Source organism: Centruroides vittatus, unplaced genomic scaffold (genome assembly GCF_030686945.1).
Source record: "Centruroides vittatus isolate TY-2023 unplaced genomic scaffold, ASM3068694v2 contig_723, whole genome shotgun sequence".
NCBI classification, from domain to species: domain Eukaryota; kingdom Metazoa; phylum Arthropoda; class Arachnida; order Scorpiones; family Buthidae; genus Centruroides; species Centruroides vittatus.
In genome coordinates, this window is record NW_027122461.1 from 561,115 (window position 1) to 578,130 (window position 17,016).

Genomic DNA, 17,016 nt, shown 5'->3' on the forward strand with positions numbered 1-17,016 from the left:
AAAATTTAGGGCTTCTGTTTTTTTATGTATGTATTGTATACGTTTTCTAGCGAATGTCAAGTATAAAAAAATGAAAACGTCGAAAATCCAATAGAAAATGTTTGTAATATAGCAGTAATAAGACAACAGCGCCAAATTTCAAACAAGCGGCTGAAATTTGCAGAAAAATTCCAAAATTTTAAACCGCGTGTTAATGTCAGTATGAGTAGCAAATTTGGTTCAGATTTGCTTTGTAAAGAGAGATGTAAACACCTAATCTTTAATTGCGATTTTTTTGTATATTATCCTATTATAATTTGTATTGGTTTTTATTTCTCCTCTCTCTCCCTACATATACAACACCATAAATTATATACGACGATTAAACCCAAACTGTCGTTTCGATCTGCGAGAGTTGTGGTTTATCGAACCGTTAATAATTGTTGCCACGTCAACTGTGATATATAGTCACGGTTAATAATCACTCTATATAGGTCTTTGCTCTCAAAATCTCGCAGATACGCATCGAACTTCGTTATGGTAAGTAATAAACTTTACTAAACTCGGCAGGTGACGTGATCCTTACAGTATGTACACTAGTTTTTTTATCCGTATTCTAAGATAGGCATACTAGAGAACAAGTGAGAGTTATGTATATTAAAACTAAAATCATTTTATGAGTTAAGAGGAAGTATATTAGAAAGTAATGCTTTTAAGCATAGAAAATGGACATTTATATTTAGAATTTTAGGCTTTAGATAAGCAAGCTTGGATTTGAAATCCAGCAGTATCTACGATTCTAAACTTATCTACGGTATAACACGTATTGTGTGATATAACGGAGCAAGTGTATTATGGATAATGGTGCTAAAATTACGGCGTTTCCAGAGGCTTGATATAGTTTCTGGTATCACTATGTTATACATATTTTACGGTCAGTGCCGTAACTAGGGCGGTGCTAGCGGTGTCCAGGCAACAGGGCGCAGACCCTGGGGGCGTAGAAATGATCTGGACCAAGTCTTATATCATAGTTCTGGAGCGTAGTTACAGAAGATCGCACCGGGCGCATAAAAGACTAGTTACGACGCTGGTTACGGTTAAAGCCCGTAAATCAGATAAAGCTAAGATTACTGATGAGTGCTAACTTTATTAAAGTCTTTCGATTAAAGCAAATGAAAATTTGGTTAAACTAATTCTCTGTTAGTTTGTAAGTTTATCCATGGACAAGCGAATAAAGTTGACATTATGCAAAAACAGATAAATGAAGCAGGAACAAAACTTAAAATTCAGACTTTATCCATTTGATGATTTTGGATTTAAAAAAAAATATATTAGGATTTGGTTTCACTTTTGCCGCAATATAAGCGATCTTTTCAATGTAGATTGTATGGATAAAGAAGGAAGTTCGTTTTTTAAATCAACTAGAAATTTTCATTTCACTTTTGCTTAAGAAATGAGGTAAAGAAAATGAACATTGTTACTTATTTCACCCAACTGTCGTTAGATTTAGCTAGAAAATTGTAGCTTCGAAGCTAAAAATCGCTATTTAGGTTTAAAGTAACAATAAGCAGTAATTACTTTGATTTACAGTAAACCTCTATATACGGTACATAAATCCAAAATAACGTACACCAGAGATTAATCTTAATAATGAATACAATAGAAATATGACAAACGATCCTATGGTATGATTTCATATCTTTTGGTGGGACTTAGTCTCAAAGAAACAAATAAAAAAGAGAATGTCACAGTATGTTTTAACGTGATTATGTATGTGTTCGAAAGGTCAACTATTTTCGTGTTTGCCTTCAATTGTATTTATTAACAGAATATAGGCCAGAAGTTTACAAGTCTTTTTAAAAAAGTTTGTCATAAGAATAGATAATAAGTAAATTAAAGCAAAATCAGCAACGAGTTGCTTTATTTTCCCGAAAACAGTTAAAATTGCACGTCTGGCGTCATCTGTTTTGATGTTTTATTTAAAAGTGTTTATATTGATAATTATTATTAATTTCGAAATGCTTAATTTTAATGCTAGGTATATCCCGAGTTGGGTCGGAGTTAATGAGGAGTAATGTCGTCATTAAGTTCGACCCTACTTGGGATATCTCCGTACGACCCACCACAATCTCCCCTCCCGTCGACCTTTAGTCACCAAAATTTAATAGCATTAACCCTCTTAATACACCAACCTCCTTGCAAATGTTCAGAAATTTCCGGCGAAAAGCACGAGAGTTATTAAGCTTCAAACGGTGTGAACAAAATCGTTTTCCCTACACACACCTTCATTCATACAGAAAATCCCCAAACTTTGGGCATTTATTGAGGTTTGAAAGTCTCCTGAGTCAAAAACTGTAAAAATTTTGAAGGGGCCATTTTTTGACCGATTGCCATACTTTCCCTCTGTTATATATAACAGAACCGGGAAGGTTTGATTTAGGGATTAAGTGTGATTTTTAAGTATTGACCTTGCTTCAGCCGTCTGTTTCGGATAATTCCTGCTTTATCCTCTCGTGACACGAATAAAGCGCGCATTACACGGATAAAGTTAAAAAGAAATCGGTAAATTGATGGAGAGATAGATTAATAAACTAACAATACTTGCTTTAAACAAAAAAAAAAAAGAAAAAAAACTTGGATAAAATTAGTATTAGCCGGTTGATCCTAGCTCTTGCCGTAACGTAACCTATACTACACACGCACATGCATATATACAGGCGTTACTAACCAGACATCAAGAAGCCTGGGTTTCCGTGCTCTGCTCCACCTGAGCTTATTTAGATCCCTAAAAGTGCAGGTGCAGCATTTAGTTTTACATTACAAAAGAATATACCGCCAGAAGGAGCATCGCAAGTCCACGTTAGCTTAGCGTCAATTGCAAAGCCACAATATGGATGCATTTAGATAGTAATCGGCTAAGTAACCTAACCAATGAGCATTGTTGAGTAGGCAACCAATGGCTTCGACCATTTCAAATGAAACAAATTACTTACTTAACGGTTTGTCATTTAGAAGTAACCAATGATAATAGTCCGTTACATTTGGGACCGAATCTGTCATTGGATTGGCTTGTTTCGATTGCAGCTATTACTTAAAATGCATCACAGTATAAAGACCCGATAAGATGTCTTAACACACTTAAACAACCTAGCATGAACGTGTGTTGAGGAGATATTTTAAGTGTGCTAGATCAAATTCGAATCGTATTGTGAGTATGACATCGTTTGCTTTCTATGAGGACCACTTTTCTTTTCAACCACGATTACGTGAACGAGGTATATTTTGTGAATAATCAATTGTTACACTGTTAAATATTTATTTTATAATACAAACTGTAGAGTCGGTGTAGACACTTAAATGTAGTTAATATATTGCTAACAGGGCAATTTTTCTCAATATATCTCAACTTCATCCATATTCTTATCGTTTATTTTTTTGACACGAACGATTTTGCATATCGTTCGTTTCTTATCTTCTAATCCATCTTCTTATATATGGTATCCTCATCACGATAGATTATCTACAGAATGATATTACAAGTAACAGTAAAGAGTATGTATTATACAAGTTTACAACTGTATATTTCTGGAAACTTTATATATATATTATCTATGATAAAATTTTTCCAACCTATTTAGATTATACAATAACAAGTGGAAATTCGAAATATCATCTCACGCTCTGGTTACTGTTACTCTTCGAGTTGAATACCCTGATTATATACAATATCTACAGAATTTTATATTCCAAATCATTAATTAATAATTTCCTTTACGAATTGCGTATTCGTTGCCTCGTTAAAACTCTCGAGATTAATTACGAATTCTCAAATATAAGTCTTATTCTTTGTAATGCCGTGATGTAGGCCCTGGGCGAAACAAAATGTCTATCGCCTAGTCGCACCCCTTGTTTTATGTAATCAATCTATTCGTTCAAATATGAAATTTAAGTAAAAAGTTTGATGTTTTTCTGTTACAACATAGACACAGCAGAAAGTCTTTTATTCGAATTTGATGGGACTAGAGGTCAAAAACTCTTACTTTTTGTGTTCTCGATAGAACATCAAGCACCGTTTATTTAATGTTGAGTGCATAATAAATACTATAATTCAATTACTGTACTTTAAAACAATTAATTTACTTAGAATATAATGTATGTGACCTAGTTTCTCGGCGTTACAATCAGCAGATAACATAGTATTTTCCATTTACAAGGAAAATTTGGTCTCTATGTGTTTGTATTCTTTGGTATGTACAGTACAACGCTACACGTTCTGTTTATTACTAACTAAATCGTTTAGATAAAACCAGGTGTCTATCATATCTAGAATATGCTCCAAATTTCGCAGTATATTCAAATATATTTATATAATACCGAATTTCCGAATGGTTTTAGAGTGTTATAAGCTTATGTTGTGTCATAAACCGACGTTAAATTGCTGTTTAAACAATTGTCCTATATACAATAAATTCAATCTATTTCAATAATTTTTTCAGTTTTTATATATATAATACATAATTAATGGCAATTTTCGTCATTACGTTACTAATTTTTACTTTAAATTTAGATTCTGTTGAAAAAACATTGAATCATGTTCCGCTTCTCTGTTTGAGTCAGTAATCTTGACCCATTTAATAATATAAAATAGATAAAAGTAAGTTAAATAAATAAAATTACTCTCGATTACTCTCATTTGATATTAAATAAATCATATTTTTAAAATAATTTCTGCAAAAGTAGCGAAGATAAACGTTAATTGATGAATCTCGGATGCTCTTAATCGAACTTACCTCTATGAATTTATATTATTATTCGTTGTAATTAAATAAACATTTAGGTTTTATAAAATAAGTTTAATTTAAATCTTTGCAAGTAATAATTAAATCAAATGAAACTGAAAGAAGAGTTCGTACAGGGTGGAGTTTGATTAATTCATTTAACTTCGTTGAACTAAGAAGATAAAAATCGATATATTTATATGGAAGCGTGACATGCCATTCGGATGACTAACAAACTTAATTATAATTACAGTGAATTATTATAGCTGATATTAAAATAAACCTATAAAGACTAAGTCGAACTATAAATCTTAAAAACGGAATGTTTGACGTCACTATACAAAGAGAGAGAATATAATTATAAGAATTTCAAAAATTGCCATAGAATAAAATTAGAATGGAACATTTTATGAAATTTACCAGGGCAGATTCTTATGTGAAAATTTACTTTTTGTGTGTATATTTTAAGTATGATATGAGCGTATTTTCTAAATCGACGTTTTTCTGCTTATAGAAACAATTAGCATTGTTTTACTTTTCCTGGTGTTATAGAATATTTCAGAGAAAATATTCTATAACACCATTCTATAAATAGGAAAAGTGTGGTGATCGATCAGATTTTGACCTCCCGCTTTTATTTGGATTTCTGGACATTTTGACACAGTTGGAGTCGAAATATTCCAAAATATCGATACAAAATACCATGTATGTGAGTGTATAGTTTGCATTATATCTCAGAACCGGATGAACAAAAAATTTTGAAAGTTAACGGGATTTCTTCCATATATCGGACAATGATGCTACTAAATTTTGGTAGTTAGAAGTCAAGGGAATGGGGAGACGGAGAGGGTCATTTATAGTAAATGACGATGACGTGTACAAACCTTGCCGGATTTTTAGTGCAATATATGCATAAATTTAAATATTCTATATACAAGTTAATAGAAAAAGAAACAATTTTTATAAAGTAATTTATAGGAATATAAAAACTGTTTATAAAATTGTAAGACAAGTTGATAAACTGACGAATAAAAGTAAAAATGTCTGAAATTCTAAAATGAAAAGTGAAATTTCTAAAAGGAAGAAATAGACTCAGACAGACCTCTTTTATTTTCTCGTCTGTTAAACTAACAATGGAAAAGTATTTGAATCGATCAGATTTCGAAGTTTTCTCTTTTCTTTTTTTTTTTTTTTTTTGTTTCCTATCGTTTTAGGGGTTCGTGATTGCAAATAAATCTAAGTTTAAATACAATAAAATAAAAAGCCTGGAAAAAATTATACATGTATGTGTGCATGGTTATATTGACCTGTATTTTCTTTATATCTCAGAATCCTATACACATTAATTTTGAAATTCGGAAAGCCTACTTCTAATTATAAGTGCATTCATGCAATTAAAAAATTTTAATAAGTTTTAGGGAGCAGAAATAGAACAGAGATCCTGTCTCGAATAATGTCAGGTTTAATGAAAATTTTACTCGTTATTGCCATTTACGACTTTTTAAAATTTCACTTCTGCTGTAGCAAAGATTAAAAAGGCTAAAGTAAGTTTTCTCTGATTTAAAAATTTATAATATTATTCGTTCTAAAGAGCAGTTTTTAAATAATCGATCGCAAATTTTGTAAATTTTGCATAAATCGAAATATCACACTGTATTAATTCTGTATCAGCAATTGAATTACGAAACAAATGAAGGATATTAAAGTACTCGAAACTTTAAATTCTATTTTGTATTGTGTAAATAATATTATTTATTATTTTATTGCAGTGATTGGCTAAAGATTCGAATCCTGTTTCGTGTATTGCGATGTCTAAGAGTAAATTCAGCAATTTGGAATTATTAGTTGGTAATTTTTTTTATTTAACTCTCCCTAATATTAAAAGTACATTAAAATCTAGTAGTTTCTTTATTTTATACTGAAATTTCTGTGTGATTTCGATACGATATACTTTCATAAACGTTAATAAAAATATTTTTTTACTATTAGATTCCTGTCCTTTGGAAAAATTATATGGAGTGGTTCGAAGTATCGGTTTTTTCAAAGCAAAACTTACTAAAAATTATCAAATATGGGACAAGAAATCAGGTGAAGCAGTTGAGATACTGAAGAACATAGAAACAGAGTTGAGACGAAAATCGGAAATGGCGAAGTCTGTGAAGATAGGAGGAGAAATCAGTACGATCATAGGAACCATCGCTGGCATTTTTGGAATATTTGTATTGTATAACGAGACTATTTCTAACTTATTCAAGCGTATAGGAACGAGTCTGACCGTAATAGGAACGATAATTTCTAAAGGAGCTTCGATTAAAAAATCTAAATTAGAGGAAAACTCCTGCAAAAAAGCTAAAGAGACTGTAGATGAGTTATTGCAAATCACAAAAGAGTTGGAGAAACAGAAAACGGAATATTTCAGACTGGTAAATAAGTACAGAGCGTTATTAGAAAGTTTAAGTGAAAAAGAACTAAATATTCTGTACGATACGAAAGAAAATAATCTTGGAAGTGTGCATCGCGATCTCCTTTTGGATCCATCCGTCTACAAAGATCTACCACCGACTTCTCTAGAAATACGCCAATTAAAGTTAAACGAAGAAATCCTAAAAGCAAAAACATTTGAATTTAATTTAATTCCAAAAATCTCAGAAGAAATCAGAGATAATCCGTTATTGAAAGAGATTTTGCAAATGAAGTGCAAATCTGTCCCCTTCGTAAATGGCGAAAACGCCATCAAAACCATGAAAGTCTTTACGAATATTCAATCGAATTCGTCACTGGTCGAACTGATTCCGTACAGCAATAATGTACAGATTTTTACAGATTCTGCCTGTGTTGTAGGTCTAGCTAATATCTTTTTATTAATCGACGAGATCTGCGAGTTAATCTATTCATATTCGACACGAAAAGAAGCCAGTGTTCAATGCGACGAAATCGGTCGAGTTGCTAACGACTTGAAACAATATAGGATCGAAGTAAAGGATATTTTAAAAGATACATTAAAATGGGACTGTTTTTGCGGTGTAAAATCTATTGACGAACATAACTGAAAGTGTTTCCTAGAAAAATTTAAATTTGTGGAAATGTAAGACGGTCATCCTGTTAATGCAATCTGTTCTTAATACGTGTGTAAGATACTAATTTGTTGTAATGTCTGATAACGTATGGCTGTGATTAAGTTATCAATCAGCCTGTTGTTCGGAAGAATCCTGAATCGAGTCCTACATAGCACTTCAAAAACTCCGAACGTAGCTCCCCCGAATTCTTAGCCCGTTTTTCACCTGCGATCCGTCCCAGATTCGTCTGACACCGTCTCTTATTTCCCAGTCGCCTCCACTGTGTGCCTGGTGGAACCTACTACAAATATAAATAGGCTTTTGTACCAAAGGATAAAGAAGTTAATTAATTATTTAAATAACTAATTAAAAATGTTCACAATGAGTTGCAAATAAAAAGAAATGATACGTGTTATATAAACAAAGCAAATACATTTCTTTGCTTTAATTGGGAAAAAGTTGCAAATATAGGGAATTGAAATTTATTGAAAAGTAATCGTAATCATGCTCATTTATAAACGCTACGAAATATTTGCTTATTTAATTACACGAAAAACACGATGAAAATAAAAAAATATAACTAAGAAACTTAATATAATTTCTTTTAATATTTTAATAATTTTAATTTCTTAAAATGCAGTTTCTTCTGTTATAATTCCTGTTGTTTCGAATTTATTCATACGCAGTAGATGAACAGAAGGAAAATTAGATTTCCCGACAATTCAAGCTGCCTTGAATCCAAAAACGTAAAAATGTTAGCGCCCATTTTTCAACCGATCGCCATATTTTCTCTGTGTTATATATGATATGCGTCATGAAATTTACGCAGGGAAGCGCATAAAACGTAGACTTCCTACGGGGAATAATACATCAAACGCACATACTTCATTTTGCTGTTATCACAGCTAACTTTTCTTATTGTACTTTACAGAAAGATGAGTAATGTCGTTCTCTCAGAAAGACATTTGGCAGATCGCAAAGGCGAAGTTTAGTTTTAGCGTGGATCTCAAAGTGAAGAGTTGTCTGTGTGTCAGTCCTTTTTGGTCAATCCCTACACATTTTTGTTTCATAAAATGTTCGATACAGTTTCATATCCCATTTCCTGGGATATGAGGCTGTATCGAAATTCTCGCAATATCAGCCAGATATTAAGAAAAAATACAACACGTAATGGGAAAACGATTGTATTCCAATCAACGTATTTTACAAATTTCGAACTATTTTTCGACAGACTTCAATTCTTTACATTTACTTTACGATGAAATTTAATTTAATAAATCCCAAAACAATATAAACTAATCTAAAGTACAGTAATGTTTTATTTTGACTAAAGTATACATCATACGTATATGAATTATTTAATGAATTTATTACACAAAATTTATAGCAACAAAATTAACAGTGACGTTCATTTAAATAATTTTATTAATTTTTTAAAAATATAATCTAATTTTAAGATAGTATTTATTCCATGGTTTTTCAAGTGTATCTCTGCTTTGAGTTTCACTTGGTGTCATGAAAAATTTTGCGCTAGGAAAAACATTTATTCTCTCACTTAACAATAAATTTGTTGGAAGTTGGCACACAATAGTTACCAATTCTCTTTTATCCAAATATTTTGGACATTCTAGGGATATTTCACCCGAGCTAGAACTAGAATGATTCCCAATCAACGAGAACCCAGAAGAAGTTAATGCCATTCGAATTCCATCTATTGGGCTAGATGTGGATTTCTTGATAGGAAGAATGACGTGTGTCAAGAAACAATTCTCTAATGAGTAAAACGTGCAGTAAAAATTCGTTTCGGCATCGACGAAACGTTCAAGATTATCTCCATGTTCGTGTCTATTGACGTAAACAATTAATGAGCTGTAACATTCTTCGATTCTTTTCTTTGATAGAGGGTTAATTGTTCGAGCGCGTGGATGAAGGCAATTATTCTTGCGTGACGTAATATACTTTATCTCTGAAGATGTCAGAACACTTGTCGAAAATACCTTCCGTAATTCATCTGTATTCATTGATAGAAATCGTACGAGCGGTAAATATGGTAGCATATATTCTCGAATTTTTTCACATTTTACAGTTTCTTCTTGATCATGTCTGTTATTAAAATATTTGCAGTTTGCCCAATTATAAATGTTCTTGAAAAGTATAAACTCGTTGAATTCTTTATACTTTGGTCTAGAGACAAATGCCATTATTGTTTCTGTTCCGGATCGTAGAAAACTGGAACTGTTGATAACAGTAAACCAGCAATCATCAAATATTTTCCAACACTTGAACTTCATTAAGTCATCCTTTTTCTCACATGCAAACTCGTAGACTTCACACACGTTACAGAAGTGTAAATTATGTAGTAAATATCTCCTGCAGATTCTCCGAAGTTCTCCTATTTCGTAAGACTCTGCCATTCCGAATACGTTTATAGCGCCTCTGAACGATTCCAGTTTCGGATCACCAGTTAAAAAGAAGCTGCAAAACACGTGTCAAATATTTAAAAGTTAGTTCATATGTAATAAATTTCATATATCTTATGATATAGAATTTAATAATAATCTTTCCTTTACAATATTTCAATGTTTTTCTTATTTATACCCCGTATTACATATTTTATTTCTCTGTGTATATAATCATGGGGAATCTTTAGATTTCAGCACAATAGACACTTCGTATTCTTTAATACGTAATTACACTTTTGGTCTAGTTCACCAACATATTAATTTTCATCATTCATACAAGTACTGTACAACAAATTCTGTATACAACTCCTGCTGTTTCTAATTTATATAAATAATTTTTTACATTACTTACAACTAAAGTGCATTATTTTTAACATTTTGCTACGTACATATTCGATGTGATTTAAAAGTTATTATATTTTTGCTGTGACAACAGTGGTAAAGTATGGCGATAAAGAAAAAAATACTCTTCCCCGAAATCTGCCATTATTGGACTTAAGACACTTGAAACCTCCAGAAATGCAAAAAAAAATTTGGGGGTAATTTCTTTATGTATTGATGCTAATACTTGTGAGTGTGAAGCTCGATTTTTTTTTACTTTCTTTAAAGCTTAATAACTCCCGTGGTTTTTGACGAAAATTTAAAAAATTCTGCATGGAGATTCGGTTATTTGGGGAATTGATGTCGTTAAATTTTGGTGGTTAAAGGTGAAGGGGGCGAAGAGATAATGGAGGTTGTGTGTATCTCCAGTAACTGTTAACACAATTTGCAATCGTTTATTTAACTTTTAAAAACTGCCTTTTAGAACATATAATATTATAAATTTATACAGCATTTTTTAACATACATTATAATGCATAAAATTAAAAATATGATTTCTACAGAAGCTTATCAGTCTCAACCTGTTTATAGCAACTGTATCAGTAATGTGTAATATATATATATATATATATATATAATTAAACGGAATGGCTGTTGTTTGTAAAATTAAATGTTTGTCTGTCCTCTATATACTTTTATCACCATTCCATGCTTCCTGTTACCTCATCGGCTTTCACCTTGTCCCGCAAGACCAAGGTTTGAATGCGAGGTTTATTTCGAGAGGAAGTCTAGAAAACGATATATGCGGAGGCGTTACACGTATATAACGCCACTATTACATATATCAGTCTTTTCTATTCTTTATAAAATTTTAGTAATAAGTGACCCAGCGAGTCACAACTGGTTCCGTTTTTTGCTAAATGCTAAAGTTGTTTGCACACTAAAAAATTGTACTGTTGTAGAAAATACAAATGTATACAAAGTTTCAACTTGATTTGAAATGCGGAAATGAGTGAAAATTGAGTTACAAAATTTTATGTGGATAGACAGTAGATAGAAGAAGTTAATAAGTTAATAGCGTATATATAAATACCAGAAATTTTATTGTTTCAAAAAAATAAATCTAAAGCTTCTTTTTAAGAGTTTCTCACTAATTATTTCATTTAAGTCCTGCACATTTAAGGTATGTTGACTCGTCGCACATCTCACTTTTTGGAGTGGTTAGTAAACTTATCTAATGCCAAAATGATATATTACCTTCGTAGGTTCGTCCGAATATACACGTCACAATTAAGAAAACGACGTCACAGATGAAACTGCTAAAATTAACTGTTATGTTAATTTGATGTAAACATTGTGGTTATTTGAGAATTTCTGTATAAAATACGATGAAGTAGGGTAATATGAAAGCATACAAGTGAAAATATAGATAAATTTCTGGAAAAAGCTCAGAGCAAAGGTCAAAATTGAACGACAACTGCACGTGATAGAACAATGCCACGAAGAAATGAAATTTTATTTTTTATTATTGTTATTCTTTATTGATAAGTACAAGTTTCGCTGAAAAAACTAATTACACGAAACACACCAGTCTATGCAAACGTCACTATACCAGTAAATGCATTTCGAACCTTTTGCCCTCCTCAAACTTTTATTAAAAATGTAGATACTTAATTAAACAATGAATGCTGTATAATTCTTATACGTAATATTGAACTCATAATAGATTTTTTGAAAATTTAAATTTAAATACAGTAGATTACATTTCATTGCTTTTAAAGTATATTAATGACCACCGAGTGAATAAACTTTGTATTGATAAATTAGCAATAAAACGAATATAAAATTAAGATAACATTAAAACATTAATAAAAAAATTTTTTAATGAAAAAAGCAGGGAAAAACGAGATGTATATCTTTATAATATTATAAGTAAATGTAAAATAAATTATAACGTTGGATGGGAAAAAAATTCTTTTATAATACAGTATATCTAAAAACAGCCTTATTATCCAGTGACCGAGTGGATAAAACTACGAGCACTTATAGTTTGTCGTGGGTTCACGCTTCGCCAACGGAATTTCACGGGTTTTCTTGACGTTTGTAAACTTAAATACGGGCCAGTTTATTACAAAGTCCTGCTGGGTGGCATCTCCCGCTTGGCAGATTGCTCATGTATCATGGTTAGGAAATATGAATTTTGAGTAGATATAAAAATTAAATATAAGAATATAATATAAAAATTAATTCTATTTCGGTTAATATGAAGAAATTACTCACTTTGCTAAATGTAAGACGTTATCAGGTCCATCTAAAAGAATCAATTCGTTGGATTTCTTCACGATCTCGCATTGCAAGATGCTTTTGAAAACGGGACTTTTCATTTCTATAAAGCATTTGGGAATCGAGATTGAATTTCCAATTAAACCGCTTAATTTTATCATACCTGGTCTATTTGCTATCCTTTTATTAACGGAAAAGTGTATTTAAAGCAATGTCGATTGATTTTAATGGTTATGTTTTCCGGAGTTTCACAAGTTATATCCTTCAAAGTTCAAAAAGTACGTTCGCTAATGTTTCAAAGATTATGGCTGAAAGTTGCAACACTGTAGCAACATGCTAACTGTAAGCGCCTTTTTTTCGGAAAAAATCCAATACGATAGAAATGAGCGATTATTTTGCAACATTATCCAAAAACGTTACTCCACGGCGACAAAATTTAGAATTTGAATATTAAAACATAATCATGATTATTTTTTGATACTCCACTTGAGGTTCTACGTTCTGGGCTGTGGCTTGGTCTGTGTTTCTCTTGCACTTACTTTATCGTACAGACGATCCATACATAAACGTATAAACAAGGTTTCACGGTATTTCGAAATGTATATCAGAAGCCTGAATGAGAAGGCGAGATGATATTTTAATATAAAAATCCAGGTACGATAAAATATGAATGCAAAACTGTTAACCATAAAAAATTTAATTACAAAAAATGAAATTCGTTGACAATTTGAATATGAAAGACCATCAGCAATGGGCAGTTAAATTAATTAAATTAATACGGTATATTTTGTTAATTCCCAATACCAATAATTTGGATATTACGGGACGCCCCAATACAGCCGATACCGATACCGTATCGAATTTCTCCCTCGGGATCCTCTGTGATATTTTTCACAGACAGGTAAGTTCTGATCGAAATTGAATTTTAGAGCCGAATCGAAAATAGAAACTAAATTTAAGTTTGAAATTTCAGTTTCGGCCGAAACCAGAATTAAATCTTACACCATTTGTGATTAAAAAACTTGAAAATATATTAAAATCTCTAATCAACTGGCACAGTATTGTAACAATTAGTTTATATCGGAAATCAGTTTTAATAAGTTTTCAATATTAACTAACCAGAATAAAGCGTATTGTTTATATTGAAATAAAAATTTCAATTACACAAAATGTTTGAAAATCAAGACAGACTGAAATTTTCAGTTTTGAAAATTTCAGTCTGTCTGGATGGAGAGTCGGAGTTGATTTTAAAAAATACCGATTCTGGAGTCGTGTATTTTTCCACCGATTCCCCACCCTGGTTTTGATTCCAGGTGATAATACTTGGCTGGTATCGATATTTTAATTACGATACCAATACCTATACCGGTACCAGGACGTCCCTAAATAAGTAAAGTCGATACATACATTAGCAATTATCCATATTTCACACTTTATTATTTGTAATATCGAACACTATTTGTGCTATAAACTATACTAGTAAAACAATTAGAATGTGTTAGAAGTAACAACGGTTTACACTGCCTAATAAATGTGCTGCCGTTTGTAATAAGTAGTAAAGTCTGCAACAGTCTAGATTTTATAACGTATAAAATTCCTTTATGAAAATTATATTCATTGAAGAGAAGCAAAATAATTTAGAATTTGGCTGGAAATGCATATAAAATGTTTGGAATATGTTTAATAAAAGTTGAGTACAAAACCTATGAGTGTTGAAAATCCGGTTAAGTTGCAAAATCTGTTCACTCATATTCGTTGACGCGAACATTTAAATTATTTAATAAAGTTAACATGACAAACATAATTATATTCTATGTATTCTGGATTCGTAATTATATTCAAGTCGACTACAAGGCGATCGTCAACCATTATATTCCGAAACAAAGTGAATAAATGGTGACACCTGCTTCGACAGACTGTTTCTTAAAACTTAATTTTAAATTTAAGTACCACCCGGAGATATTCTACAATTCAATTGAATCTATTCTGTATTATACAAAACTGGAATATTTTGTTACACAAAACGGCTCTATTTAAATCGAAATACTTTATTATTAAGCGCTACCGCATTTTTCGTGTGCATAACTATAAACTATTTCTCATTCCAGTATTTTTGTCCTTCGATCTTGCAAATAGCATAATTTGTCACGAAAATAGAATTTGTATTTCAGTATTACATGAAAATTGCCTACATGTTTTAAATAGTATCTGAGTTAAAAATATATTGTACAGTAAATACTTCGGATAGAAAGATCGTGTTTGACGCTTGCATACAATCGAATGCAATGATTTACGTAGACACAAGGAAAATGCTTTACTCCAATTACATCAGAAACTATACTAAAATTCTCTTATTCTGACATATGTATGTAAGACATTGATTAATTTTCTATTTGTTTAAATTCAGAGGACTATCGTAAATAAATCGATGTATAATATTATATCCGGAATGTAAATATTCAACGATTCCAGAAATTGCTGTTTCGAGCAACTGACATTCCACTTTCTGTTGGTATGTATATCACTGAGATCCTTGTGAATTTAACGAACGTGTACAGTGATTCGATTATTTGAGTACACAACTTAAGAATTTTCGGAAAATTGAAGATATTAAGGATCAGAAAATGTTTCTCCGTTTTCCAGTCGCTTTCATCTTTGCTTGGTTGACTATCGTTGCTCTTATTTAATAAATGTGAAATCCTGTCGCTCCTTTGTGAAAAGTCATAATACTGTTGTGATATTGTTTTGCAACCTAGAAAATAATTTGACTTTTTGAAAAGTCTGGGCTATTTCTTGCAAAATTTTCAGGGGTGGCTTACCCTCGTCGTTTAAATTATTGGAAGTAGCGTAATAAAGTTTTTGTAGACGTCGATCCAATGCTCCGTTGCAAAATTTGCAGAGCGTAAACACTGTTTCAGTATGGAGAAAGGATACTGAATAAAAGAAACTTACAACATTTCATTAGGCTGTTGATAAAAGTTATAAAAGAGTATGAGTTATGTTAGTTGTGTACGTGCACATAAGTGTAAGAATAAGAAATTTTGCATCAGTTAATAAGCAGAAAAAAAGGTACAGACTATAAAACTGATGCTTTTATAATAATTTTAAATTGAGATCGTTGAACACATCGTAGAAATTGTAAAAATTATTTTAAATCTTTCGAAAATATCTTCTATAAAATTCTTTTTCGTAGAGAATAAATTTCAAATTTTTGAATCACACCAGTTTTGCATATTTCATATGAGGAAACCTTCAATCTGTCTACTGAATAGATAATAATTGCAATTCTCGTTTTCTCGTTCACGTTTGATTTAAACAGTTTAGTCGAATATAAACAGTATATCGAATATGATTCGTAATTCTGTGAATCATCCTCCTGATTGTTTCTGCCTGTTGTGTAGAGTAACAAGGAATAGAAAAATTCTTTTAATTTTTGGAGTTTATGTGCCTTTTAAGCACGAAAAGGCTAACTTCATGTATAAGGCTTATCAGTGCTTTGTAAAAGTTCTCCTCATTTTCCGTTAACATCGATATTATTTTATTTTCTCTTGTTACAAGGAGAAGAACGATTTCGGTTCACGGGAGGCATCGATCGTCTTTTTGGTGCAGATTATATTCTTTATTAGCTCTCAATCTTATGTGTCACTGTTTTCGTTTATTTAGAATTTGAAATAATTCAGAGTGAAAATACCAGAATTTATTTAAATCTGATACTGGACAAGTGCAAAATATACTTGGATAATTTCGCAGAAAATTCCGCATTTTTTCATGGTAAATTATGTAAATTTGCTACTTTGTTTTCGATTTTCTCAAATGTGATTGCATTTACTGTTGCCACAATAACGCTCGAATCTATAGTAAATGAAGAGAATGCGAATAAACTTATATTTCATTTCATTCTATTGCTGTGGGGAATAATTTACGGAGTTGGCTTTTCAATTATATATCTGCTCTTCAGTATTGACATAGGTATTACACTACATGAGAACATGTCCTCGCTGTGTGAAAAAATGGAAGAGGCCATAGAAAATAGAAACCCATTAGATTTTCGCTTTGTAATTAAGAAACATGCCCAATACTGCGACATTCTGTTGGATTTTGACGATATGGTTAATCCAATGTTAGCAGCTTATTACT

At 31.3% G+C, this 17,016-nt stretch overlaps 2 protein-coding genes across 2 annotated transcripts in view; one reads left to right on the forward strand and one right to left on the reverse strand.

Annotated features, from left to right (window-relative positions):
• LOC136980753 (uncharacterized) overlaps positions 1-17,016 on the forward strand; it is a 108,185-nt gene that overhangs the window by 79,975 nt on the left and 11,194 nt on the right. The gene's annotated exons all lie outside the window — the stretch shown is intronic.
• LOC136980764 (uncharacterized) lies at positions 9,240-13,057 on the reverse strand. The gene is made up of 2 exons (XM_067276957.1): positions 12,877-13,057; positions 9,240-10,288 (listed from the first exon to the last, which is right to left on the reverse strand). The coding sequence occupies exons 1-2, from the start codon at positions 13,038-13,040 to the stop codon at positions 9,247-9,249; spliced, it is 1,206 nt and encodes a 401-aa protein (XP_067133058.1). The 5' UTR covers positions 13,041-13,057; the 3' UTR covers positions 9,240-9,246.

Bases quoted from the DNA above. Each gene is read 5' to 3' on its own strand.
- LOC136980764 (XM_067276957.1), bottom strand. From the start codon at position 13,040: ATGATAAAATTAAGCGGTTTAATTGGAAATTCAATCTCGATTCCCAAA. The intron at 10,289-12,876 runs GTGAGTAATTTC...CGTGTTTTGCAG, and splicing joins AACGTCTTACATTTAGCAAA to CTTCTTTTTAACTGGTGATC.